Genomic DNA, 26,884 nt, shown 5'->3' on the forward strand with positions numbered 1-26,884 from the left:
GCCGAAGCCCTTGTGAATACACCGACCCCCCCCCAAAAAAAAAGAAAGAAAGAAAGAAAATACACTGACAGCTTCCAGCTCTCATTTCTCCATTACTCTGTTAGGCGCAGGGACTAGCAAAGCACTGCGCAGGCGCCCGGCTGCGAAGACCCCTGGGAAGACTCCCGCGCAGGCGCGCGCCCAGGGACGTGGGCGGGGTCGCGCGTGCGCGGCGGCCACTTCCGGCAGCCCCCCCCCTTCCCCCTCCCCCCCCAGGCCCCATCCCCCGCGAAACCACCGCCCCTCTCCCTTGTCGCCAGCCTCTCCCTCGGCTCTCTCCACCCCTCGTGCTCTCCGCCCTGCTCGCCACCAGCCCTTCCCCTCCCGCTCCATCCGGGTCGCTGACGGCGGCTGTCTCTCGGTCCGGAGAGTGCTGGCGGCAGCTTTTCTCTGAGGAACCAGGGAAAGTTTCACAGGGGAGCAGGGGAGCGAGCCGGGCAGCAGAGCCAGCTGAGCGGCGCCTGGGAGTCTTCCGAAGGAGGTAGTCGTGGTCCTCGCCGCGGCCGGCTGGAAGAGGAAGATCTGGGAGCCGGAGAGCCGCCCTCCACCGCCTAGGGCTCTCGGTGCGCCGAGGGACCGGGTGAGTCGTTGCCCCTGTGGGTTCGGGGCAGTGTGACGGAGGAGGGCTCCGCCGGGGCCTTGGCGAAGGGCGCCGACGTCCTCAGCGCTTGCCGGGGCCGGGATGTTGCAGGTCTCTCGTGGGGCAGGGCCTCCCCCGGGGCCGAGGCCGCTGGGGCCGAGCCCTCTGGGACGGACGGTCTGGGCGGCGCGCCGGTAGCTGCGGGAGTTTGGCTGGTCGGCACGCGAGGCTGGGTGTGTGCAGACCCCTTTCCCCTTCCTTCCCCGGGCCGCGTGAGCTGATCGCGGTGCGTGGTCGCGGAGAGGAAACTAAAACTGCTTCCCCTTTCTACCTGTTGCTGGCGAGAGAACGCCTTGCCAGTACCCGTTCTGACTTCTGGAGGAATAATAATAATAATAATAATAATAATAATAATAATAATAATAAAAAAGGGTGCCCAAACGAAGCGCGCTGAAATCGGAGCTCTGTTTCTGCCGTCCGCCAGCCGTGCGGAAAAAGATACGGAGAGACAATGCAGAACTCTCTGGAACTTTCGAGTTTTGTTGCCCCAAAGGAAGGACATCAAATTTCTGGTTATGCGAGTGTAGTGGGATAGCTTCGGCACTTTGTAAATAAACATAAATGCAGGAAAATTATGTTTGGAAATCTCAGTTTCAGTGTAAGGAATTTAGGTGACTTTGGACAGCAAGGAGGAAGACTAACTTCCAATAAGGGTGCTATTTAATAACGCACTATTGTTTTTGGAAAAAAAATGCGGAGGTTTAGATGAGAAAGACTCATGTCTTTTTTTTTTTTTTTTTCTACAATGTTTATGGATGTTTTGCTTAGGTGTTGTGCACCATGTGTGTGCCTGGTGTTGGTGGAGACCAGAAGAGGGCGTAGGAACCCCTGGGACTAGTTACTTACAGACAATAGCAAGCAGCGATGTGGGTGCTGGGAATTGAATCCGGATCCTTTAAAAGAACAGCCAGTGCCCTTAACATCTGAGAGGTCTCTCAGCCCCTCATGGTATGTCTTTCAAGCGAAGAAGTTATATAGTTTTCTCTATTAAACTGTCAATGCCTTACCCCCCACCCCCACCCCATTCCTATTTATGGGGAAAAAAAAGTTCTGGGATTGTTTACAATTTTTTTTCATCTTCAAGTAATTTTCCTAGAGGTATACATAAATTAATATTATTTTTATTTGTAGGAACCATTCATAATAAAAAAATTGAATTGGGAGAATCCAGATATTTAAACTGAATATTTTTATGTGTTATAGTCACATCGATTTAGTTTTAAAATTAAATTAGTAGAGAGGGGTTGGTGCTAATATTTTGACTTGTAAAATGGAGTTGATTGTTTTAAAATTACGACTTGGTAAATTTTAACTTTGTATATAGCCTATTAGTATAAGTAATGAGAAGGCCAGTCTAAATTGTGACAATTTTAAGTTCCATTATTGGTTTAATTTCTGTTACAGATAAGAACTTCAGTTTTCTGTTGATGTGGAGGTAGGTGTCCGATGGTTGACTTGGGTGAGTTGAGGGAGACTTCAAGGTTATGTTCTTGCGGTTGGCTGGCTTCTTGCTTGTTTGGGCATTAGACACATGGCTTATTTACTGTTCTCACTGAACTTATTTAAAGAAAAGAGAATTTCGTAAAAGTACTTATTACTGAGTTATATAAGTCGAAGCCAGTTACGGTTTTAAGTCTTGCAAAGAGTAGTAGAAAGTGATGTCATTTCCTAAACATTTGTATATGATGCTTTAAAAAATGAAAGAACTGATTGGTTCTTGGAACTGACTGTAACTCTGAGGCATGTTCTAAGCATGTTTTAAATATGTAACAATTGCAGTCCTGATTGTCACTCAACACTTGGTGAAAGAGCAGTTATATATGACCATTTCTTTGAAATCCTGTTAACTTTGTCTCCTCAGACACAGGGTACCTCCAAGTTTCCAGTGCTTCAGAAGGGACTTTTGTATTGAAACTGGAAGACCAAAGTCATTACAAGCATGTTGTGCTGGGGAAATGCATCCTATGGACAACTAGGTTTGGGTGGAATCGATGAAGAGATTGTACTAGAGCCCAGGAAAAGTGACTTTTTTGTAAATAAAAAGGTCCGAGATGTTGGCTGTGGACTCAGACATACTGTATTTGTTCTCGATGATGGAACTGTGTACACGTGTGGATGTAATGATCTGGGACAGCTCGGTCACGAAAAATCCAGAAAGAAACCAGGTAAGTGAAAAGGTCTCTATTTCTAGTCGTTGATAGCAATTTACATTTGGAATGATGGTTTTTATGACCTCTGTAAACCTAAACTTACAGGCTTTATCAAGCTTTGAAATCAAAGTAAGAGTTAAATGTTGTTGAGTTTTGCACCCTTCTGCGTACTTTGGTCTGTGGCTCTTTTTTCTTTTATTATTACTACTAGTATGACCCCTAATTGATTGTGGTTGAAAATAGCAACAACAAAAACTAGCCTTCGGTGTATGTTTCTTTTGTATAAAATATAAAGGTATCAAAATCTTTAATAAGTTCAGCCACCTTGAACAGATTTGGAATTCCTAACTTGTTCTGTGATGTTTCTGTACACGTGGGGGGTGTGATAAAAGCTTTTCACTTTTGTTTACTTGTTTAAATCCTATCTGAGTTCTTCCGTTTCTCCCCATTATACTTTAGGTATGTAATTTTTGTTTTGCTTATTTAGAAATACTGTTCAGGCCCCTATTTTCTGCTTTCACGTGGTCAGTGCTAGCTTTTAAAGGGTTTGTGAATGCGGCGAGGTGGTCTGACTGTGGAGAGTAATAGAAGCAAAACGTAAACTAATTTATCAGGTAATGAGACTTGGATGCATTTGGTCACATTTCATGTCTGTTTTCCTGGAGGTTGTATTTAATAGGTAGTAACACGTTTGAGATGGTCTTGTTAGGTACTTTGCTTTCGGTTGTGATAACCGAAAACTAGTACATTAAGGTAGTGGATTCAGGTGAGGCTGCCTGCTGTGTTTATTTCATAGCAATGACACTTGGGTGTTCCCTGTGGCAATCCTTTCCTATCAGCTCATTGTACAGTGGTGGTTTTATTTCCGTTTTTTATGGTCTGCTTTTGAGAGATCAGTGTAGGTGTAAAAACTCAGGCATTACATTGAGATAGCTTTCATATCATCTCAGCACCATTGCTACACTTTACTCCTCATTTGCAAGATCCTGGAGGTTTAAGTCTTTCTGTGGGTAGGGTCTTAATCCCATCTCCTGAGGCATAATAAGTAACTTGGTTTTTTGAAGGAATGAGAGCGAGTCCTTAATACAGTAGGTCTAATTATTGTGGAACTCAAAGTAAATGACAGTTTTCTTGTGTTACACTTCACAAAAGCATCTTTTACAGACTCTTACCAGATTTTCATAGTCTCTTGGGCATTGAGGTGGTTGTGGGTGGTAATTTACTATCTGTACATTTTGCTTAGTGTGGAAATGCTGCCCCAAGTTGAGGTTTCTGTAGTATTGGGATTACTACTAGATGTAGGAATTGCCAGTGCACTTGCTGTAACTTACTGAGGTTTAGAAATTTTTAATGTTACTAAACACTGTTTGGTGAACACACACATCAATCAGTGCATAGAATGTCAAGCTGCACAGATGAGGTTTGGGGACAAGCCAGCTGCTGTTTGGTCTTGTTGTTGACTTTGTGACATCTCTGTTGTGACATCTCTGTCTTCCTGTTAATCCATCCTGGAGACATTATTTAGTAATACAAAGTTGAAGACCGTGCTTCCACTTTCAGATCAGCTCATTTATGTCCAAAGTACATAAAATAGACGAGAGAAAAGGAAGAAGAAAAAAAGAGCTTTGTCTTTCCAGAGATTTCGAACTAGAGTTGGAAGTTCAGACATATGTAAATGAAGTAAATAGAGTTGAAATTCTTCTATCTGCTATGTATTTCAAGCCTAGGGAATTTAAATGATGAGAGAGATATTGTGGGATTAAAGAAATAAAATTCAAGTTAAATTCTGTCAGTAGTCACATAAATAGCCACAAAGTAAGTCTGGAGCTAGAATTGCTTTTATAAACAGGGTTGGGGAGCTCCGAGGCTAAGCAAAAGCCCTAGTTCTCTGATATTTTGAGGTGTAAGTAGGTTGCAGAGATAGAAAAACTAGAAATTCAAGGAGGTGTGATGGCTGTGGTAGGATCCCAGCTTTCAGCCTCCTTTTTTTGTTTAAAGTACATGAGTGGTAAATTTTAGTAGTGTTTTAACTAAAATTATTTCCTCTGGAATGGTTTGTCAATGTTTTAAACATGCCCTTTTCCTGCCCCTTTTATAAATTGTTGAATCTGAGATATGAGTGTAAAGATTAGGAATTGTTAGATCTTATTTAATTGGTTTTCAAGTCTTGTAATTGAGCAGTCTGGTTATATGTCTGTGTCAGACAATTCCTTTATCAGAACTGTACAAGTCACAAGGAAAGTAGAGAACAACTAAGAAGTATACTTTGCCACGTGACTCGTGGCTTACCGTTGCGACCTTACATCCTTCTTGCCATGGCAGCGGCTGGCGGTGTGTCTCTGCCCCAGCCTTCACTTCCCAGCCGTCTCCTCTTCCTACCCTATCCTTCCTGCCTGGCTACTGGCCAATCAGTACTTTATTTATTTTAACCAATCAGAGCAACACATTTGACATACAGAACATCCCACAGCAATAGACTGCTTTATAATCATAACAAATACATTATAATGGAGAAATGGAACTTAGCATCATTAAGGTTACTTGAGTCACATTTAGGGGTTGGCCTTGCTGTGTAGTAGTTTGAACATATGACCTATGGGGAGAGTTTTCCATTTTGGATATTTTATATATCTGGAATCATATAAAACGTTTTCTGACTTATAATACCAAGAGTATTAGGTTAAGTCCATATCCATCTGTGTTCTCTTACATAGGTATGACCTCACTACTAGCTCTTTCTGAATTAGTGCAAGAAAAAAATGAATCTCTTCCACCTTCATGTATTTTTTTTCCCTATATAGGAACTTGTAGATACATTTTAAAGCTAGTTTCTCAATTTCTTTTTTTTTTTAACCTTTTTTCCTCTTTTTAAAGATTTGAGTGCTCTATCTGCATGTATACCTTTATGCCAGAAGAGGGCATCAGATCCCACTAGAGATGGTTATGAGCCACCATGTGGGTGCTGGGAATTGAACTCAAGATCTCTAGAAGAGCAGCCAGTGCTTTTTAACCTCTGAGCCATCTCTCTAGCCCCGTTTCTCAATTTCTTAATTCTTAGCTTATAAATAAATACATTTATTCGGTATATCTGTCCACTTAAATGAATTGTTAGCTTTATTTGTATACTTCTAGATTTACTTACGAGATTTAAAAGTAATTTGTTAAAAGTAAACTTGCTAACAGGTTTCTTTACTCGCAATATATCCAGTCTTAACTTGTTGACTTTAAGTTTCTGGTTCCCACATCTGTTTTTACTGGTCTCATATAGAAGCCGTACTAGCTGTTTTAGGATTGTAAATAATGGTATCATTTTGTTAAACAGAGTATTTTGGTAGCTTTCTGTGGTTTTCCAAGTTCTTTCAAATGGAGTATCTCATTTGAGCCTCACAACACTGTCTCTTCTTGGTCATTCCGGTGAAAGCAGTTTGCTCACAGCAGTAGCTGCTTGCCTGCCTTTCTTGAGTCCTCACTTTCTGACCTACCTATTCTTTCTGTTCATAACACATAAATCTACAAATGAAATGCCCTCTTATATACAATTGGATTTTTAAAAGTGTAGGAAATAGGTAAATATGGCAAATTATTTCTGGATTAGAAATATCAAATTGTTCCACATATTTCTTATTTTACCAAAACATACAAGATTGAAGCTCACTGGGTTTTGTAAGTCTTTATTTTCGTAAATCTTCCAAGGAAGAGAAAGATGTAGATGAGAAACGACTTGGAAAAAGAATTACCTAGGTCAGGACTTGAGGCTTGGCTCTGAGCACTGTGAGAAGGGTCAGTGCCCAGGAGTCACAATTCCAGGTGTAGAGGAAAAGCCATAATGTAAACAGAAGCCGTTAGAGAGGTGCATGATAATACTTTACCTTGTGTAGGACCCACATCTGAGGGGTTTCAAGAGCATTACACAATAACTCATGGTTCCTTTCAAAATGCTTGTGACACAGATTGCAAGGATTATCCTCCTCTTAGGGGATAAATTTGGAGAAATGGCAGCACAAGTTGGTAAGTAACTTGTCAAACAGCAGGTGGCCGGTGAGCAGCTGTAAATTGAATCTGAAAACTTAAGCCTACCAGTCTCCTACTGAAGTCACTAAATTGTGCTTATGTGTAGTGGTATTTACAGTAATATCTTCTGTTTGAGCTGACCAGATACTAATGCACAGATTGTTTCCTTGCCATTCAATTTGATGGCCTGTTGAAATCAATATTTTACCAGGATGTTTGCATTATACCACTGTGTGGTAGGAACAGTTTTGTTTTGTTTTTGTTTTTGTTTTTTTGTTTTTACTGTAGATCAAACATAGGGCCTCATGCACAAGAAGCAGACACTGTGACACTCAGCGACGCCGCAGCCCAAGAATATTTAGACAAAAAGCTTACCTTTCTTGTGTCTGTTTTGTATTATCATATATTTCTTTATTGTCTTGACTGCTGTGCTGGTCTATCAGAAGTCTGTAGTAATTGTCATACAGGGTTGATTGAATGGCTAGCTAGCATTAGAACAAGATTACTTAATTTATGTTGTATCAAGACTGTCCCTGGGATGCATTGGTTTGCTTGTGTTATATAAACAACTCATGCAAAAAAAAAATGTAGTTGGCTTCTCTTTCTTTGTATTTGGTATATTATTGTGCTTAGATGTGTGTTGCTCAGAATGTTGCTTTGATGACTGTGTTTAGAAGGTTGAGGCAGAAGGATCATTTAGTTGGAGGCTTTCCTGGGCTTCAAGACCTTCCCTCAAAAATAGAAAGTGAAAACCAAAATACTGCTTCTATCACCAAAAAAAAGGGGGGGTGGGGTTGTGCATTGTAGACTTCAGTTTCATAATTTGGGCAGTTACCAAGGATTAACATTGTAAAATGGCAGCCTAGTCAGTTTGCATCATCTGCTCAGAGATTTTGTTCTTGTATTTTTTGAGACAGGGTCTCACACTATGTTGCTCTGGCTGGCCTGGATTTTACTATATAGACTAGGCTGCCCTCCAATTTAGTAGAGATCCTCCTGTTTTTGCCTCTTGAGTGGTGGAACCAAGGTATGCACCACCACTCATCATCATCATCGTCATCATCATCATTATTTTGGGTATGAGTGCTTTGTATGTATGCCTGCAGGCCAGAAGAGGGCATCAGATCCCAGCATAGATGGTTGTGAGCCACCATGTGGCTGCTGGGAGTTGAACTCAGGAAGTCTGGAAGAGCAGCCAGTTAGTTCTCTTTAACTTCTGAGCCATCTCTCCAGTCCTTCCCACACATCTCTCCAGTCCACCCCACACCTATGCATACTTAGAGACTTCTTAAGGATTCTTAGGTTTCCATTGTTCTCAGTATGCTATATAAATATAGCATGATTCTCTCACATTCCATGTATTTTTTAAATTGTTTTGAAGAAATAAAAATGATTTCCACTTTCCTAAATTGTAAAGTGTATTATTGAATGTTGAGATGTTTTTTAAACTCTTGATACAAAAGGTGTCCTTAAACATTATTACAAGGCTTTATTTGGGTGAGCTAGTGTAGGAAAATAAGTAGAGCTATATGCAAGCTTCTTTCCTTTCTCTTTCCCTGGACTTACTCTGCCCATTGAAAACAAGGCGGTGTGATACATGCAAGGAGAATGGTGCTGTGTGTAATCAGTGTACAAACATTTGCTAGATGTGGTGGTTCCTCCTTCTAATTTTAGCTCTGGGAGGTTGCAGCAGAAGGATCAAGAATTGGAAGGCAGACTGGGTTATGTAGAGATATGCTATCACCAACAAAATCAAAGCCAATTTGTTCTAGTTATATAGGGGAATTTCTTGACCATTAGTGCTTCCAAAATTTTATTTACCTGGACTTACTCTTCTGTCTTATTTTCTAGCTTGGTGTAATTTATTTTTGCATTTTTAAGACTCTTTATTAACAGTTTTCCACATATTATTCAAAACTAATGCTTCTTTTTTGTTGTTATTTGAAGTGCTGGAGATAGAGCCCAGGGTCTTATGTATAATGTACTAGACCAGCACTACCACTATGCTGTACCCCGGCTCCTTGCTTTTTTTATTAATACACAAGTGTAGACTGATTTTTTTCCTTTGTTATCATACAATTCTAAATACAGTTTTAGTTTTTCATATTTTTTTTTTCTGGTAACAAAAGTAGTAGTACACGTTCTTGGTAGAAAATTTGGCAATTATAAGGTAAAAAATCAAGTGTAATGACATCATACAAAAGTATTCTCATTTGAATCCTTTCTTGACTCATGTTTCTGACTACAAACTGGGAATGTATTTCTCTCAAACTGTTTTCAATGGTATGCATAATCAGCGAATTATTCTCCATATTAAAAAAATAGAGGGGCTGGAATGAGAGCTCACCCTTAAAGCCACCTCTTCCAGAGGACCAGGGTTTGATTTCTAGCAGCTGCATGGTGGCTTACAACCATCTGTAACTCCAGTTCCCTGGGGAAAGCAGACAACTCCCTTGGGTGGTCACTTCCCATGGCATGCTTGTGGTGTCCAGCCGTACACGTAGGGAAAACACTTACATATATGAACAAAATATTTAAAATATTCAAAAAATTTTAGAATGTTAACTAGTGATAATTTAGCATTCAAGATTTAAAATTATTTCCATCTTTCTCCATATATATTTATCTGCCATGACTGCATAATAAATGTAGTTCTTGTTTACATCTGTATTTATTTAGGAAAAAACCAGAACCTTTAATTTTAACATATCTACAACAGACAGCTAAGTTATTTTTTAAATGTTAAACACAGTTGTGGTTTTACAAATGCATATGCTCAGGAGAATATTGTCTGTGCGTGAAAGTTCCAGAGTACATTCATTTGATAGGCTTCTGGGTACAATATAATGAACATTGTTTGAAGTCATGTAAGGAAAATAAAACAAGACACAGATCATAGGAGAGTACACGTACAGATGCAGCAGTGTTGTTTACAGATGAATGATTGTATAGAATAGTTGAGCATGGTAGCTCACATCTGTCATCTTAGGACTCAGGAGGAATGCTGCAAACCCGAGTCCAGACTGATCTAGTCTGTGCTAGTTAAGACTTCACAGTTAGATCCTGTCTCAGAAAATCACCAAATACAAAGATGGGTAATAGAACCTTGTAAAACAGCATGGCTTGGGGCTCGAGAGATGGCTCAGAGGTCTTCCAGATATGCTGAGTTCAATCCCCAGAAACCACATAATGGCTCAGAGCCATCTATAAAAGAGATCTGGTGCCCTCTTCTGGCACGAAGGTGTACATGCAGGCAGAACACTGTATACATAATAAATTAGTAAATCTTAAAAACAACAAGATTTAAAATTTAATTTAAAAACAACAATATTTGATGCCTTGTTAGGAATGGAATGGTAATCCATTTAGCTGGAATATCTGAGAATAGGGAACATAAAATCCCATACAGTGGTTATTATATCAGAAGCTTGTCAAGTAAATGTATTTTGGAACTTTAATTTATAGACAACATTCTTGTGAGCATATGTACTTATAAGATGATAGACAACTGTATTTAACAGCAGGTTGAACTATAAAATTGTGTTTAGATGTTCTGATTTTAATTTGGTTTTTATAAAGGAAGAATTGAAGAGAGGAGAATTGGGAAAGTAATTAGTTTAACTGTGGTTATAGTTCTAAAAACGAAGGAACAGATAGATAAGGAGAGATTTAGCAGACCAAAGATGGACAGACATTGTTAACTTGATGGAGTTGTTGATTGGAAATAGAGGATGCAGCCTGATTAGGACTGTTACCTCTTCTGTTTGAAGAGAGCTGATTCTGGTGCGGTAAATTTTGTTGTGACTGTGATAGCGTTACTTTCCCCTAGGTATATTAGGTAGGCTGTAAATTTTTCCATTATTCCAGTGTACTAAGTAATTAACATAGCTATTACTTTGTGGGAGTGGCTTGAGCATACATGAGGCCCCAAAAGCCCACTTCCACAGTGACATACTCCTCCAAAGCCACACCTCCTAATAGTGCCACTCCCTTTGGGGACCATTTTCTTTCAAACCACCACATTCAGGTACCATCCTGTGGGAGTCCTGCTCCTTTTGAAGAGTTCTCAGGAGGAGAGAGGAATGAGAAAAATCAGACAGAGACCTAGACCACGAGAAGAAAAGAACACAGGAGAGCTTCAGGAGGGCCTGAGTCAACACCCAGCATCCTCATCCTTTATTCAAAAGGGCTTTTTATAACATGGCAAGGGAGGAGCAAAAGACCTCCCCCTTGTTAGATCAAAGCACACACTACAGCCAAGTGTAGACCCTTCCAAACACCTGGTAACCACTCCTGTTACCAAATCATCTCCTTATGCAGCTCTGCTGGGTAAGGCAAGCTCAGATTCTCAGACCCTGAGTAAGATCTCGTAAGCCTCTTTGGGCTCCCACACCATCTGATACTTGGATCATTTGAATTTTGTTAATAGACTTATTTGCTTATTGTTGAACAAATGCAGCCCATCAAGTTAATTACTGTGTTTGGCTTGATGCTTCTTTCTGGGTTGTTAGTAGTTGAAGTAATCATAATTATAAACTGTGTATTGTTGGAGTGGGTAAGAGTTCCTTTTTGTGACATTCAAATAGAAGGGGGAAGGTATTAGAGTAAGATGAAAAGAGGTTCTTATGAATAGAGTTGGGAACATCTGAAAATAGCTCGAGGAGAATTTGGCTGCTTTGCTTACTATCATTAGTAGAAACTGGTGGTTTTATTTCTTTTTAAGACTCATGCTAGCCTGCAGGAGGAGGAGGAGCTGGTGGTGGTGCTGCTGGTGCTGCTGCACGCCTTTAGCCTTTAATCCCAGCACTTGGGTGGGAGAGACAGGCAGATCTCTGAGTTCGAGGCCAGCCTGGTCTACAGAGTGAGATCCAGGACAGCCAGGACTACACAGAGAAACCCTCACTAGAAAACATCGCAGAGACTGTCTTGTTGAGTGTAACTCAGATTGTTTCCCTGAATTGATCCCAAGTACTTACAGATTACTATATACTTTGTGATCAAGTATTTGCTATTCATTACATCCTAATAGTAATGAACCTCATGAAACTATAATTACCTTTTTAAATAGTTTTTTTATTTTATTCATTTATTTTTTATTTTTTATTTTTTGGTTTTTCGAGACAGGGTTTCTCTGTGTAGCTTTGGCGTGTTTCCTGGAACTTACTCTGTAGCCCAGGCTGCCTCGAACTCACATAGATCTGCCTACCTCTGCCTCCCGTGTGCTGGGATTAAAGGCGTGTGCCACTGCCACCTGGCCTACACTTACCTTTTGAAGAGTAGTCATGTAAAAAGCTAATTGATTATCTCTGCATGAACATATGTTCACATGCATATGTGGGTGAGCAGTTGAGTAAATTTGCAAGCAGAAATAAATAAAGCATACATTTAGAAGTTGGTATGGCAGTGTATAGGAAGGGAAAAAACATGGGAAACTTTATGAACTACAGTGCTGGTATTCAAAACTGATAATAACCACTATATGTGTCAGGCACTGTTGAATTCTTTCTGTATTACCCAAAAGTCTTAACAAATCAGCTTTCACCCCTTTTTTATTGTTTGGGATGGGGTCTTGCTGCTTGGCCTAGACTGACCTTGAATTAACTGTGATGGGATTACAGGTTTGTGACACAGTTCAGCCCTGTTTGTTTTTGTGGGTGAGAAAAATAAGAATGCCAGGATAGGACTTGAGAGATGGCTCAGGGGTTAAGAGCATTTGTTGCTCTTCCAAAGTAACCCCAACTCCTGGGAGTCTCAGTGACCTCTTCTGGTCTCCATAGGTACTTACACACAAGTGGCATATTCATTCATTCATTTATTCATTACCCTGCCCCCAACACACGCACTCACGCACGCACTCACGCACGCACGCACGCACGCACGCACACCCACCCACCCACCACAATGGAAATGAGTTCAGTGAAATAATAGAAGATGCCCTTTATAATAACAATAAAAAGAGTAATGACTGAGGGTCAGTGTAAAAAAGTGTGCCTGACCTAGATGAAGAATTGACAACACTGTGCTTTTTATCTGAGAAGTCCAGTTTCTGGGCTGCTACCCAATAGCTACATTTGTATTGCAACAACGTTTAATGAAGATTAGAAATAACCTTAATCTTTCTTTTGGAAACTGGCAAAATTATAATTTATCCAACCATTGTAATGTAATGCAGTGCTCTGTGATTGAGGACTGGACTGGAAAGACATCTAATATACTAAGGAAAAAGTAAGATATAGAAGAGTGTAGTGTAGAAAGTTAGGTAAATCCATTTGTATTGACTTAGAGATGTATTGAAACAAGTAATAACAGTTACTGTAGGTTCAGAAGTGGGTGTAGAATAAGGTTGATGAAGGACATGAGTGATAGGCTTCACTTTATATCTTTTTCAACACTGAACCAGTGCAAATATATCTATTATCTATCTGTCTATCTACCTACCTACCTATATCTTTCCTTCCTTCCTCCCTTCCTTCCTCCCTTCCTTCCTTCCTTCCTTCCTTCCTTCCTTCTTTCCTTCTTACCTCCCTTCCTCCCTCCCTCCCTTCCTTTCAGCCAGCCAGCCAACAATCTATCCATCTATCAGTTCTTTGAGACAGGGCCTCTGTGTAACAGCTCTGGCTGTCCTGAAACTCACTTTGCAGACCAGGCTGGCCTCGAACCACCTGTCTCTTGAGTGCTGGGATCAAAGGCATGTGCCACCACACTCAGCTCCCCTCCCCCCCCTTTAAAGATGTATTTATTTATTATGTATACAGTGTTCTGTCTGCATGTATGCCTGCAGGCCAGAAGAGGGCGCCAGATCTCATTACAGATGGTTGTGAGCCACCATGTGGGTGCTGGGAGTTGAACTCAGGACCTCTGAAAGAGCAGCCAGTGCTCTTAACCTCTGAGCCATCTCTCCAGCCTGCAAAATATATTTTTTAAAAGGTAGGAATTTAAGAACTTAGATATAGTCCTGGTCTGTTGCCTGTAGGTATATTGTCTTGGGCACACTGCTTATCCTTGTGTATCTGAATGTTCTGTTCTGTTCTATAAAAGTAGTATAATCATGGTAAGCTCTTTGGGGATTGGGGGGTAAGGATTAAGTGAGATAACACATGCAGTGCTAAGAACAATGTGGTTAGTACTCAGATGTTTGCTTTCTTAAAAAGCTGCTAATGTTGGAGTTGAGGGGGGTGCATAAATAGGTCTGACTAATAATAATTTGGGTATTAGGCTCTTTTCATATTTACCTGATACCTGTTATATGGCCTTGTTAGAAACCATGGTATTCAAATATTTGTCTCCAGATTGCCAGTGTCTGTCTCTTCATTAGAGCTGAAGTTTAGGCATTTATTCAACAGTTACTGTTTTGTGTCTTGGTTGTACTAGGCACAAAAGTACTTCTTTCCCTTTAGTCTTTAAGGGCCTTGTTGTAACTTTTATTCAAGAACTATGTTAAAATACTAGAAAACAAAAACATTGTGATGTTTGGATGTATGCTATATTGGAACAAGACACAGTGAATGATGGGATTCATTTATCTTCAGATGTTAAAGATGACATAGGACAGGAAAACAGTGATGCTTCCTCCCATGGGAAGCATGGAAATGTCAGAAGTTATAGTTGGCTATTGAGTTTATTTTTATTTATTTTCACTTAAAAAATTGTATGGTAGAGTTGAGTGTACACATGTGCTGTAGTTTATATGTGGGGATCAGAGACAACCTACAGAAGGTGACTTTTTACCTCCCATTGTGTGGTCCTGTGGAGAGAATTCAGTCAGACTTAGGGGCAGACCCCTTTACATTGAAGTATCTTTTTTTTTTTTTTTAAGATTTATTTATTATGTGTACAGAATAGGGCACCAGATCTCATTACAGATGGTTGTGAGCCACCATATGGTTGCTGGGAATTGAACTCAGTACCTCTGGAAGAGCAGTCGGTGCTCTTAACCTCTGAGCCATCTCTCCAGCCCCCCATTGAGGTATCTTGAAAGCCTCTAGCTTGATTGATTTTAAAAATATATTTAATGAGAATTATAAGACGTAGTCTTATCTTGATACTTTGAAAAATAAATACACTATTTATTCAGGTTTTTAAACACGGCTGAACTGAAAATGATGAGCTGACCTATAAATAATGAACTGACTGTAAGATGTTAAGAAAAGAATTTTTTAAATTCTGCCTCTTGTTTCTGTGTTTGTAGTTATTTTCACAGCAACTTGAGTATATTTTTTACTTAGCATATAAGCAGTCATTATTTTGGCAATTGAATAGAGGAGAAATTTAGACATTGGTCTAATCCCCACCCCTCCTCCCAAGAGTCTCCCTGTGTAACCCTGACTGTCCTAGAACTCACAGGGATCTGCCTGTTTCTGCCTCCTGTGTGCTGGGATTAAAGCCATGCACTATGCCTGACGTATTTGTCCATCTGTCAAGACTGCCTCCTGCTAATGATCTCTAGTTTCATGCTGCTCAAGGTCAGAAATTGTACAGGGTAAGATTTCTGTCTTTTTTGAATTGCTAAGACATGTGGCTAAACAAGAGTGTTTTATGTGCTTTACACATAGGACCATTTAGTCTAGATTACAGTCCAGTCCAGTATTTCTTTGTGAGTTTTTGGTCCGAAAGGGGGGATTAAGTCCCTACTGCTTTTGGAGTATGTCTTCTTTCTTATGTCCTTTCATGCTTGCTTTATATTTAGATACTTTGGTGGTAATTGACTCTTTATTATTAAATAATGACAATTGTAGTCTCCGAATAGGTTTTGGTTTGAGGTCTGTTTTATCTAATGTAAGCATAGCCATGTGTGCTCGGGTTTGTTAGTTTACTGGCAGTCTCTGGCGTTCCTTGACATAACCTATCCTTCCAGCACAGTAGATAAAATTTGTGTTGAAGCTTAGATCATACAGAAAAATGTTACATTTCTCTTGAAGTACAGTTTGAATTTGCCTTTTTTTTTCTTCTCGAAGTTGAGCATCTCTGATATGATTAAAAGCTATTTGTTTTTCTGTGAATGAAGTTCACAGCTTTAAACAAGTTTTCATGTGAATTACTGATCCTTTCCCTAAGAACTCTTTAAGAATTGGAATGGGCTTGGTGGTACCCACAGTACTCCGGAGACTTAAAGTTGGAAGATTGTGAGTGTAAGGTCAACCTAAGCTGTATGGTGAGACCCTGCCTCAAGAATGAATGAATGAATTAGGAAAGTTATTTCTTCTGAGGCATAAATGTTTTCCCCATCAGTCTTTTCACTTTTGATTTATCTTTGTTTTGTTCTAGTAGTTTGCATTTTCCTAATGGATACATGGATCCTCTTTTGCTTTCCTAAGCTTATGACTTAAGTATCACTGCCTTCTAGACTCCTTCCTGATGTATTTCAAAACCCAAATAAACATCTCTTGTTCACATGGTATCTTTTTCATATCTTTAGTTTAACCTTTAATCATAATCTTTATTTCTACTGTTTTTCCCTCAAACTTTATTTTTGTATTTTCAGTGCTTAGAGCACAAAAATGTATATTTTAGTACTAATGTCTAATATTTTACATTAGATATTTATATTACACATTAGATTTTGATGCCTTTGATTTCATGTCCATTGGAATGCAATTTAGGTGCTCAAAATTTGTTAAATGGAGACCCAAGAAGTCTTAACTCATTCTTGTATTGTTTTCTTTTGCTACTTCCCTTGGAATTGTTTTAGTGAGATATTGACTTATTTGGGGAGCCTCTGCTATTTTTAATTAATTAATTTTTTTTTTTAAAGTTTTTCAAGACAGGGTTTCCTCTGTGTAGCTTTGGAGCCTGTCCTGGAACTCGCTTTGTAGACCAGACTGGCCTGGAACTCACAGAGATCTACCTGTCTCTGCCTTCCGAGTGTTGAGATTAAAGGGATTCAAGGTGTGCACCACTCTGCGTGAGAGCTTCTGTTATTGGTAACAGATTTCAATTCCCTTTGTAATTTAGATTTGTGGCCAGGCTATGGTAGGGCACGCCTTTAATCCCAGCAGAGGCAGGCAGATCTCTCTGACTTCGAGACCAGCCTGGTCTACAAAGCAAGTTCCAGGACAGGCTCCAAAGCTACACAGAGAAACCCTGTCTTAAAAAAACAAAAACAAACAAACAAAAAAGATTTGTGGGACTGTTTGTGTAGGCTAATGATTCTTAGTTTTCTTAACCTTTACAGAAAGGTCATGTTATATCCTGTTTTTGTTTGTTTTTTGTTGTGTGTGTGTTTCTGTAATATAATTTTATGAAAACATGTACAGAATAATGTAAAGAGTGAGAGAATGGTATAATAAACTTCAGTATACTGGGCACTAGCTTGAAGAGTTATCAACTTGCAGGGAATGGTTGTGCACATCTGTAATCCTAGTACTTGTGGGGCAGAGGCAGGAGGATTGCTGCAGCCTTAAGCTGGCCTGATCTATGTAGTAAGGCCAAGTATACATGCCTCAGGTATACATCAATTCAGGATACTTTTAAGGTAAGTGCTTAGTGTATCAATGGAGTTGTATAGATCCCTGGAGGTTATCTAGCACTAGCCTCTCTCCCACTTAAAGAAAAGCAAGATCTTTTTTTTTTTTTTTAAGATTTATTTATTTACTATGTATACAGTGTTCTGCCTGCATGTATGACTGCAGGCCAGAAAAGGGCACCAGATCTCATTACGGATGGTTGTGAGCTACCATGTGGGTGCTGGGAGTTGAACTTAGGACCTCTGGAAGAGCAGCAGTCAGTGCTCTTAACCTCTGAGCCATCTCTCCAGCCCAAGAAAAGCAAGATCTTAATCTAGATAAAATATCAATTGCTTTGTATGTGGGAATGTCAGTTTCATTATTGAATAGCATTATTTACAAATTAGCATGCCAAGAAACCCTGGTTGACAGAGTTTTAATTGCTTTCATCATGAGACTTCTGTTGTGTTGAAGTTAATAAACGTAGCATTCTGGGTTTTTTTTGTTTTTTTTTTTTGTTTTTGGTTTTTCGAGACAGGGTTTCTCTGTGTAGCTTTGTGCCTTTCCTGGATCTCGCTCAGTAGACCAGGCTGGCCTCGAACTCACAAAGATCTGCCTGCCTCTGCCTCCCGAGTGCTGGGATTACAAGCGTGCGCTACAACTGCCCGGCTCAAATGTAGCATTCTTATTAAGCTGATAAAGTTAATTTCAAATGGCATGTAAAAACCTACTGGAAAAACACTAACAAACATTGTGTATATATATCTTTTTTAAGATTTATGTGTGTGAGTGTTTTCCCTGAATTTTTAAATGTATACCATGTGCCTTTGTATACCTTCCATGTATACCTTTGTAGATCAGAACAGGGCATCAGATCCCCTGGACCTGGAATTACAGGTGTTTGCAAGCCACTGTGTGGATGCTGGGAACTGAATCCAGGTCCTCCGTAAGAGCGGCCAGTGCTCTACCCACTGAGCTTTCTCTGCAGTCCCAGCACAGCCTATCTTAAGGGAAACTTCGGGTGTCACTGGCTGTCTACTTTGGATTTAAAAATTGAGCATGTTTTAACCACATGAGGGGTTTATAGCTGTTGATGCTAAAGTAGGAGTCCATAAAATAAAACCCACTATTTATAGTGGACATACTACCTCCTAGTTCTCCATTCAGCACATCCAATAGATTCTATATTTTAAAATCTGAGCCTGGAGTGACGGTGCATGCCTGAATAATCCCAGCAGTTGGGCAGCAGAGGCAGGAGGATTCCAAGTTCAGGCTACCCTGGGCTGCAATAGTGAGATTCTGTCTCAAAAAACTTAATAACAACTGAAATCTGTAAATAAATTGCCAGTTGAGATTATTTCATTAAGAATACTACACTGTAGTGTCTGTGTGATAAAGTCTGAATTAGTTACACTGCTAAAGTTCCAATAATAGCCCCGGCTATTGTTAATTGCTTTCTTTTTTATTGGTGGCTTTGAATAGAGTACTGTCTTCTGAGATCATCTTGATGAGCCCTGAATTTCTCCAAGATGTTCGGGTCACTTATACCTTGTGGTGTTATCACAATGAGAATTGTATATGGAGCATATTTGTTAATTTTTTCAAAACAACTGGTTGTATTTTATGTTTAAGCATCTCCTTGCTTTTGATAGACAATGAGAATTGAATGTATTTATTCTTATTTCAATCTCAAAACTGGAATGTAATGTTTCTCTTCTTGACTTCTGTTCTGTTAGAGCAGGTTGTTGCCCTGGATGCCCAAAATATTGTAGCCGTTTCATGTGGAGAAGCTCATACAGTGGCACTTAATGACAAGGGCCAGATGTTTGCCTGGGGTCTTGACTCTGACGGACAACTTGGCCTACTAGGATCGGAGGAATGTATCAGAGTACCCAGGTAACAAAGGTGACCACAAAGAGGTCCTTAAGCTTTTTTACTAAACTTGCTTGTCTAAATCATTTTGCTTATGGTGAGCAGTATGCTTACTGTGAGCATGTAAGTATTGTTGCCTAATTATTTCTCCCCTTTGAATCTTTTAAGAATTTACTAATTGGTTCTTGTTATTGATTTGGGTTGAGGTATTTGGTTGGCTATTTTTTATATAACTGATATTTTCTCCAGAATGGATAAAATTTCTGTTTGTAAAGAAAAGAAGTAGGATGTCATGTACGGTAGCACATGTCTTTTAATCCCAGCTCTTGGGAAGCAGAGACAGGTGGATCTCTGTGGGTTGGAGACCAGCTTGGTCTTTAGAGTAAGTTCCAGGACAGCCAAGGCTACACATAGAAAAGCTTGTCTCGGGGAAAAAAGAAAAAGAAAAGTAGGAATTGTTTTCTTCTAGAATGGGATAGACTGATTTAAGCTACTGGTTCCACTCTGTCAAGTGTCCCAGCTATTGAAGTATTGATTAAATACTGATTGGTTGCTGGGCATGGTGGCACACACCTTTAATCCCAGCATTCAGGTAGAGGCAGACTGATGGATCTCTGAGTTGGAGGACAGCCTGGTCTACACAGCAAGTTCCAGAACAGCCAGGGATGCATAGAGAAGCCCTGTCTCAAAAACAAACAAACAAACAAACAAACAGAAATATCTATTGGTTGCATGTTTCTCTGACCTTTTTTTAAGGCTTTATTGATTTTTGTTTGTTTAATTCATTGTAGATGTCCATTAGAAATGGACACCCCACCCCCACCCCACCTACCCAATACTGGGACTTACGATACACACCACCATTCCCAGCTCTTGCTTTAGATCTTAGAGAAAGCATTTTAGCTTTTATCTAGTATGTTATTAACTTCTTGCTTTTTTTTTTTGGTTAAGATTTTCTTTTTTTTATGTATATGAATGTTTTGCCTGCATGTATATATGTGTATGTACCATGTGAGTGCCCTGAGAGGCAAAAGAGGGAGGGCATCAGATCTTATGGAACTAGAGCAGTGGTTCTCAACCTTCCTAATGCTGCAACCCTTTAATACAGTTTCTTATGTCGTGGTGACCCCCAACCCTAAAATTATTTCATTGCTACTTCTTAACTGTCATTTTGCTACTGTCATGAATCCTAATGTAAATGTCCGATATGCAGGGTATCTGATATGAGGGGTTGCAACCCATAGATTGAGAGCCACTGAACGAGAGCAACATGTGGGCTGGACACATGTGGGTGCTGCAAAAACCAAATATGGATCCTTTGCAAGAGCAGCAAGTGGTCTTAATCACTGAGTCATCCCCCCTAGTTGTTGGCTTTTTCTATAACATCTTTATTATGTGGAGATATGCTCCTTTTAGACCTATTTCTTCAGTCTCTAGACTTTTATGTTGTGTCCTTATTTGTTACTATTACCAGAGTAGATGAATTCATTTCTCTTTGAGTTTTTTGAAATAATGTGAGAATCAGTATCAGTTCTTTTTTTTTTTTTTTTTTTTTTTTTTTGTTTTTGTTTTTGGAGGCAGGGTTTATCTGTGTAGCTTTTAGTGCCTGTCTGGAATTCACTGTATCGACCAGTCTTGCCTCAAACTCACGGAGATCCGCCTTCTGAGTGCTGGGATTAAAGGTTTGCACCACCACTGCCTGGCCAGTATCAGTTCTTTAGATGTTATTAGGCTAGAGCAAAGAAGCCATCATCATCAGGTCCTGTGCCTTCTTTGATGGACACATTAGTACTGAGTCATCTGTCTTACTCCTTGTTGCTGGTCTGTTGAGTTTTCTGTTTTTTCATGGTTGCGTTTTGTAAGTACTTGTATTCAGGAATTGGTCTGTTTCTTCGAGGTTATGGAGTTTGTTGGTAGAGAGTTGGTAATAATCTCTAGTGATCCTCTATTTCTGCATCAGGTATAATGTCTCCCTTTTATCTTTGAGATTGTTTAAAATGACTTTAGCATTTGTTTATTTTGCATGTATGTTCATATGTGGGTATACATGTGCACAGTTTGAATATGTGGAAATCAGAAAGCAACTTGCAGAAAGTAGTTGGTCCTCCATCATGTGGGTTCCGTAATTGAACTCAGCTCATCAGGCTCTGCAGCAAGTGCTCTGGCACTGACCCATCTACATAATAAGACAGCAAGCCCATGACTGCTTTTTTAGTCTGGGGGGGAGTGCCAATTTTCATCTGTTGAAGAACCTTTTTATACATTAAAAACTTCCATTTCTTTATTTCTGCTGTGGTCTTCATTTATCTTTCCATCTATTAATGTTGAATACCTTTTGGTTTGCTTTTCCCCCCCTTGGATTTTTTGAGACAAGGTTCCTCTCTTGTGACTGGCCTCAAACTCAGAAATCCACCTGAATCTGCATCCCAAGTGCAGGGACTAAAGGTGTGCGCTGCCACTGCCGGACTTGTTTTTGCTCTTTATCTTTGGGATAAGAATGAGTGTTTGAGATTTTTCTGTCTTATAATGTAGGTGCTGATTGCTGAAAACTTCTCAGTACCGCTTTTGCTGTAGCCCATAGGTTGGCTATATTGTGTCTTCATTTCCCCTTTTTTCAAGAAGTTTTAAAATTTTTCTTGTTTTCCTCTGTGACCCATTTGGCTATTTAAAGCTAAGCTGTTTCATTTCTGTGTTACTGTGTAGTCTCTAGTCGTTTCTTGTTACTTACTGACTGCCAGTTTTATTATTATGTGACTGAGAAAGACACTCAATAAGATTCTGTTCTTTACATTTTTATTGAGGGGCTAGGGGTGGAGCTCATTTATTGAGATTACTTGTTGCTAGCATCAATGCTGCCCAAATGTGATGAGCACACTCTTAAATCCCCACACCAGGGTGGTGGCTGAGGGCTCAGAAGGGCATCCTCAGCTTCATAACAAGTTTGAGGATAGCTCAGAATAAGTGAGACTTTGTATCAGACAAAGAAAAAAGGGAGGAAATGTTACTGAGATTTGTTTAGTGGCCTATTAAGACCTACCCTGGAGAATGTTTCATGTGCTGTTGTATAGCAGGTTCTGTTTGTCTTTTAGGCCCATTTGGTCTTTTGACTGCTGATTCTTTGTCCACTTTGTCAACTACAGAAAGAGGGGCATTAAAGTCCTCTGTTACTATGTTGGAGTTGACCTCTACCTTAGGTCTAGAATATCAAGAGTATTTTTCATATGTGGATGCTCTAATATTCTATACCTTATATTGAGATTATTGTTTGTTGAATTGACCTCTTTAGCATTACATAATGCTCTCTTTTTAAAAAAAGATTTATTGATTTATTTAATGTGTATGAGTGCTCTATCTGCATGTACACCTTTACACCAGAAGAGGGCCACCATGTGGGTGCTGGGAACTGAACTCAGGTCCTCTAGAAGAGCAGCCAGTGCTCGTAACCTCTGAGCCACCTCTCCAGCCTGGTTAAGTCCATTTTATCTGACAGGAGTATTGCTACTCTTTTCTTACAGTTCTGTTTGCATGGAGTACCTTATTCCATTGCTTCTTCTTGTGTTTGTGTCCTTAGAGATAAATTGAGTTTCTTAGAAGCAGCTTATATGATCTGGTTGTGGTGAGCCACACCTTCAGTCCCAGCAGTGAAGAGGCTGAACCAGAGGAATTGTCATTTGCAGGCTAGCTTGGGCTACAAAGTGAGTCTGTCTCAAACAAATCAAAAAAGAAGTAGCAGGTATTTGCTTTTGGATTTTGTAATTCAGACAGTTACTTTTGTTTACATAGCCCTGGCTGTCCTGAAACTATGTAGAGGAAACTGAGGAAACTCGGATCTGCTTTCTTTTCCAGAGATTAAAGGCCTGCTCCACCAGGGCCAGCTCAGTTATCCCCCACCCCTCCCCACACACACAGGGTTTCTCTTTGTAGTTTTGGCTGTCCTGGAACTCGCTCTGTAGACCAGGCTGACCTCGAACTCACAGACATCCCCCTGCCTCTCTCTAAAAGGTGTGTGCCACCACATGCCTGGCTTTAGTTGCTCATTTTTTTTTTTTAAAGATTTATTTATTTATGTGTTATGTATACAGAAGAGGGCGCCAGATCTCATTACAGATGGTTGTGAAGCACCATGTGGTTGCTGGGAATTGAACTCAGGACCTCTGGAAGAGCAGCCAGTGCTCTTAACCTCTGAGCCAACTCTCCAGCCCCCTAGTTGCTCATTTTTAATTGGACAAGAAGACAGGAAAATATAGTGTTCTGTGAGAATGTAGTACTTGAACTTGCAAATTAATAACTGGAAAAGGCTTTTTCCTGATGAGTAATTTAATATGGTGAAAAGATCAATGTGTGATGTAAGTGGTATCCATAAACAGTCAGCACAATTGTACACATCCATGTATTTTTGTTGCTCTTTTGCATTTATTTTGCTGTGTCATTCTGTTGTGACTTTAAGGACTCAAGGTGCATTGGAACCTGCTGATTTGGAGCAGCACAGCTCTCAGGTTCTGTAGTTTAGAACATATATCCAGGGGGCTAGAGAGATGGCTCAGTGGTTAAGAGCACTTCCAGAGGACCCAGGTTCAATTCCCTGCACCCACATGGCAGCTCACAACTGTCTGTAACTCCAGTTCCAGAAGATCCAACACCCTCACACAGACATATATATGTGCAGGGAAAACACCAGTGCCCATGAAACAAAAGTAAATTAGTTAAAAAAAAAAGCATTTAAAATACAATATGGGGTTAGAGTTGACTCACTTTTTTCCCGTTCACAATTTGATTCACTAAAGCTGCCTCCTGAAAATCATAAGTATCAAAAACGCTGTTCAGAAGCTGCTCCTGACTTTGAGTTGGCAGAGTCAGGTCTGATGGCAATATCAGAAAAAGACAAATAAGAACTTCCTTCTTCTCTTTTTCTTGAAAACATTCATTCAGAAAAGTAGTAGAAGATTATCAGGCAAAAGAGGGCAGTACAGTGCATTACAGTTAGATAAATTTAGAAGCCTGAAGACAGAATACAAGAGAGCAAAAAATAAGACACATCATTGATTATCATAAATGTGAATGGACTAAATTTCCCTAGTTGAGACACAGATAGCACTGCTGTGGGTGTAAATTGAGAAGGGTAGACTAGGGGGAGGAAATAGGGTCCACAGTTCTGAGTCATGAGAACTTAAACTGCTAAGTTTCACACTGCAAAGATTAAGAAAAGTATTGGATAATGGAAGAAAATGTTTAAATGATAAGAGTGTCTTAAGCATGGTGCACTTCGCTTCTGTTCTATCTTTTTGGTTTATTTGTTTTTTGGTTTTGCGTCCTGTCCCCGTCCCCCCATGTACCCTCCCCCTGCAGCTGAGGATCGAACCCAGGGCCTTGCACTTGCTAGGCAAGTGCTCTACCATTGCGCTAAATCCACAACCCCTACTTTGTCTTTTAAGGTGTTTTATCAGCCCATCTTTTACTTTTTTAAAATGCTTATATTCTGATTACTGGTTTTAACCTGAAATTTTGATACTTAGCCTGACTGAAAAGATAGTGCATCTGAAAAGACAATTTTGCACATAGTAAGTGGCCAGTGACTAGCACATAAGAGCATACAAGATCCACTTGTTACACACAGGGAATTGATTCTGCTCTCCTTCTTTTCTAGAAATATTAAAAGTCTTTCGGATATCCAAATAGTACAGGTTGCATGTGGTTACTATCATTCACTTGCACTTTCTAAAGGTAAGCAATTGGCCTTTTGTTTTCTTCCTAAAGATGATTGCTCGGTGCTTTGAACACAAAGGCCTCTAGCTTTCTTCTTTCTACAAGATTTGCCCTGTTTCTGCATCCTTTTCATTTCTATATGTATTTTAAATCAGCTATTAGTTTCCACACATACAGAACTGCTAAAATGTTGATTGAGATTGTGTTGTTTATAAATCAGTTTCAGAGTAATCTTTACAGTGTTAAGTTTTTCTACTCATGAACATAACACTTCTCCGTGTAATTCTCTAAGATTTTCTTACTAGTTTTTTCATTTGTTTGTTTAAGGTCGGGTCTCACTATGTAGCTCTTGCTGTCCTTGAACTCACTATGTAGACATCTCTGCCTCCTCAGTGCCGGGATTAGAAGAGTACGCCACCACTGCCTGACACTAGCATTTTCATTTCTCTCCAAATTATGTTTTTCATTGAGTATTTTTGTTAATTACATAATTTTTGTTTACTATATAGGCCCCAAATTGGGATGTATGTCTTAATTACTAAATATTTAAAATCCATTACTTCATAGCAGAGGAAGCTTGCCCTCCCCCATCTCATTAAATTTTATATCTAAGCTTTTTAGAAACTAAGCACAGAGGAGGATAAATACCTATTAGTTTTATTTGCATCCTTCTTTCTGGTTTAACTTACTCATATACCAGCTGAGGATTGGAAAATGAATTAGAGAATCTCCCCTAGTTTTTGTGTTGACATTAAAAAGACAAACTTGAACAGGAGAAATGGCTCTTCCAGAGGACCTGAGTTCAGTCCCCAGCACCCATTTCAGGCAGCTCTGTAACTCCAGCCCTAGAGACTCTAACACATGCACAGAGACACATGAATAAAAATTCATTGATGAATTCAGCCCAGCATGGTGGTGCATATCTATAATAATCCCAGCATGGTGGTGCATATCTATAATAATCCCAGCATGGTGGTGCATATCTATAATAATCCCAGCATGGTGGTGCATATCTATAATAATCCCAGCATGGTGGTGCATATCTATAATAATCCCAGCATGGTGGTGCATATCTATAATAATCCCAGCATTTTGGGAAGCTGAAGCAGGAAGATTTCTAAAAGTTCCAGTTCAGTTTAGGCTATATCAAAAAATAAGTTCTAGTGCCTCTGTTACTTACTATTTTAGTAAATGCCTAATGGGGTCTACTGTGAACAAAATATTAGGTTTTAATTTAGTAAAAACTGATACATTAAGACAGTTTTCCGAATTTGAGACCATATGGTCTACAGACATAGTTCAAGGACAGCCAGGGTTACACAAAGAAACCCTGTCTTGCCGGGCGATGGTTGTGCATGCCTTTAATCCCAGCACTCGGGAGGCAGAGGCAGGCTGATCTCTGTGAGTTCGAGGCCAGCCTGGGCTACAGAGTGAGATCCAGGAAAAAGGCGCAAAGCTTCACAGAGAAACCCTGTCTCAGAAAACAAACATACAAAAAAAGTTTTACATCTGGAGCTGGTTTTTCTGTTTTGGGTTTATCTTTAGGTAGTATCACAGTCAGTGACAAGCTTTCTGAGCATTTAGTGTGCACTCAAATGTCTAGTAGACAGTGCGTGTTAAGGTACCCTACTAGGCCTCATAGGGTCACACGAATTACAGGGTACTGTGCACTGTGAAAGGGGCTGTAGAGGAAGAGTTTAGTCCATAGAACATTTAAGGGGATGAGACTGGATCCGGACTAGAGGTGAGCTAAACAGAGTTAGGAGGTGGTTAGGACAGTGAGAACAGCACATGAGGGTAAAGGAATGTAAGTGTGACTGGAGTACAGTGAGAGAGGAAATAGTTGTCCTAAGAGCATGAGAACACACTAAATTTCTCCCCTCAAATCTACCCTGTGTGGTTTTGTTTTGTTTTATATAAATTTTATTTGTTTTTGAGGCACAGTCTTACTCTGTAGCCCAGGCTGCCCTTAAACTAAGTGTAATCTGTTTTAGCCTCTCAAGTACTGGGATTATAGACATTAGCCA

At 39.8% G+C, this 26,884-nt stretch overlaps 1 protein-coding gene across 6 annotated transcripts in view; it reads left to right on the forward strand.

Annotated features, from left to right (window-relative positions):
- Positions 1 to 263: 263 nt before the first annotated feature.
- Positions 264 to 26,884, forward strand: part of Herc4 (HECT and RLD domain containing E3 ubiquitin protein ligase 4) — a 75,944-nt gene continuing 49,323 nt past the window's right edge. For 2 of the 6 annotated variants that reach the window (XM_036168314.1, XM_036168316.1), the window contains exons 1-5: positions 267 to 619; positions 2,084 to 2,114; positions 2,541 to 2,844; positions 19,019 to 19,178; positions 24,799 to 24,875. In XM_036168314.1, the coding sequence (XP_036024207.1) occupies positions 2,619 to 2,844; positions 19,019 to 19,178; positions 24,799 to 24,875 (463 nt within the window). In that variant the 5' untranslated portion in view covers positions 267 to 619; positions 2,084 to 2,114; positions 2,541 to 2,618. Of the gene's footprint in view, positions 620 to 1,447; positions 1,628 to 2,083; positions 2,115 to 2,540; positions 2,845 to 19,018; positions 19,179 to 24,798; positions 24,876 to 26,884 lie in introns of those variants that run through there. The other 4 variants (XM_036168315.1, XM_036168318.1, XR_004943109.1 and 1 more) reach the window with 4 other exon arrangements.

This window comes from Onychomys torridus, chromosome 18, assembly GCF_903995425.1.
Source record: "Onychomys torridus chromosome 18, mOncTor1.1, whole genome shotgun sequence".
NCBI lineage: Eukaryota > Metazoa > Chordata > Mammalia > Rodentia > Cricetidae > Onychomys > Onychomys torridus.